This window comes from Mesitornis unicolor, unplaced genomic scaffold, assembly GCF_000695765.1.
Source record: "Mesitornis unicolor isolate BGI_N332 unplaced genomic scaffold, ASM69576v1 scaffold32604, whole genome shotgun sequence".
Taxonomy (NCBI): Eukaryota; Metazoa; Chordata; class Aves; order Mesitornithiformes; family Mesitornithidae; genus Mesitornis; species Mesitornis unicolor.
In genome coordinates this window covers 1-374 of record NW_010179917.1, presented here as the reverse complement: position 1 = coordinate 374, position 374 = coordinate 1, and the positions used below count along the sequence as shown (strand labels likewise).

Here is a 374-nt window from a genome sequence, read left to right as displayed (position 1 = left end):
CCACCAGCCGATGGGCACCCTGCTAGTGTCATGGTGGGTGATCAGGAGAGGTTGGTGGGTCACAGCAGGGGACAGGCGGGCTCGGCGGGCCCTGGGAAAGTGGAGGACAGGGTCTGATGGTGCCATCCCCTCTGCACACAGGGGACAACGCGACGACGGGCAGCCCAGGTGCCACAGAGCTGACAGAGGACCTGCTGCTGCGTGCCGAGCGCTCACCGCCGGGCACTGGGAAAGCCAAGAAGGGGGCACGGAAACCCTCCCGGGGGGCCCGCGGGCGCAACTGCCACATCCGCAACCTGATGGTGAAGGTGCGCGACTTAGGCCTGGGCTTCAACTCGGACGAGATCGTGCTCTTCAAGTACTGCAGCGGGTCC

At 66.3% G+C, this 374-nt stretch overlaps 1 protein-coding gene across 1 annotated transcript in view; it reads left to right on the top strand.

Annotated features, from left to right (window-relative positions):
- LOC104539421 (artemin-like) overlaps positions 1-368 on the top strand; it is a gene marked incomplete at its 3' end in the record, with an annotated part of 984 nt that extends 616 nt beyond the window's left edge. Inside the window, exon 3 of the mRNA XM_010182941.1 lies at positions 142-368. Within this exon, the coding sequence (XP_010181243.1) occupies positions 142-368 (227 nt within the window). The remainder of the gene's footprint in view (positions 1-141) is intronic.
- Between the last annotated feature and the right edge of the window lie 6 nt (positions 369-374).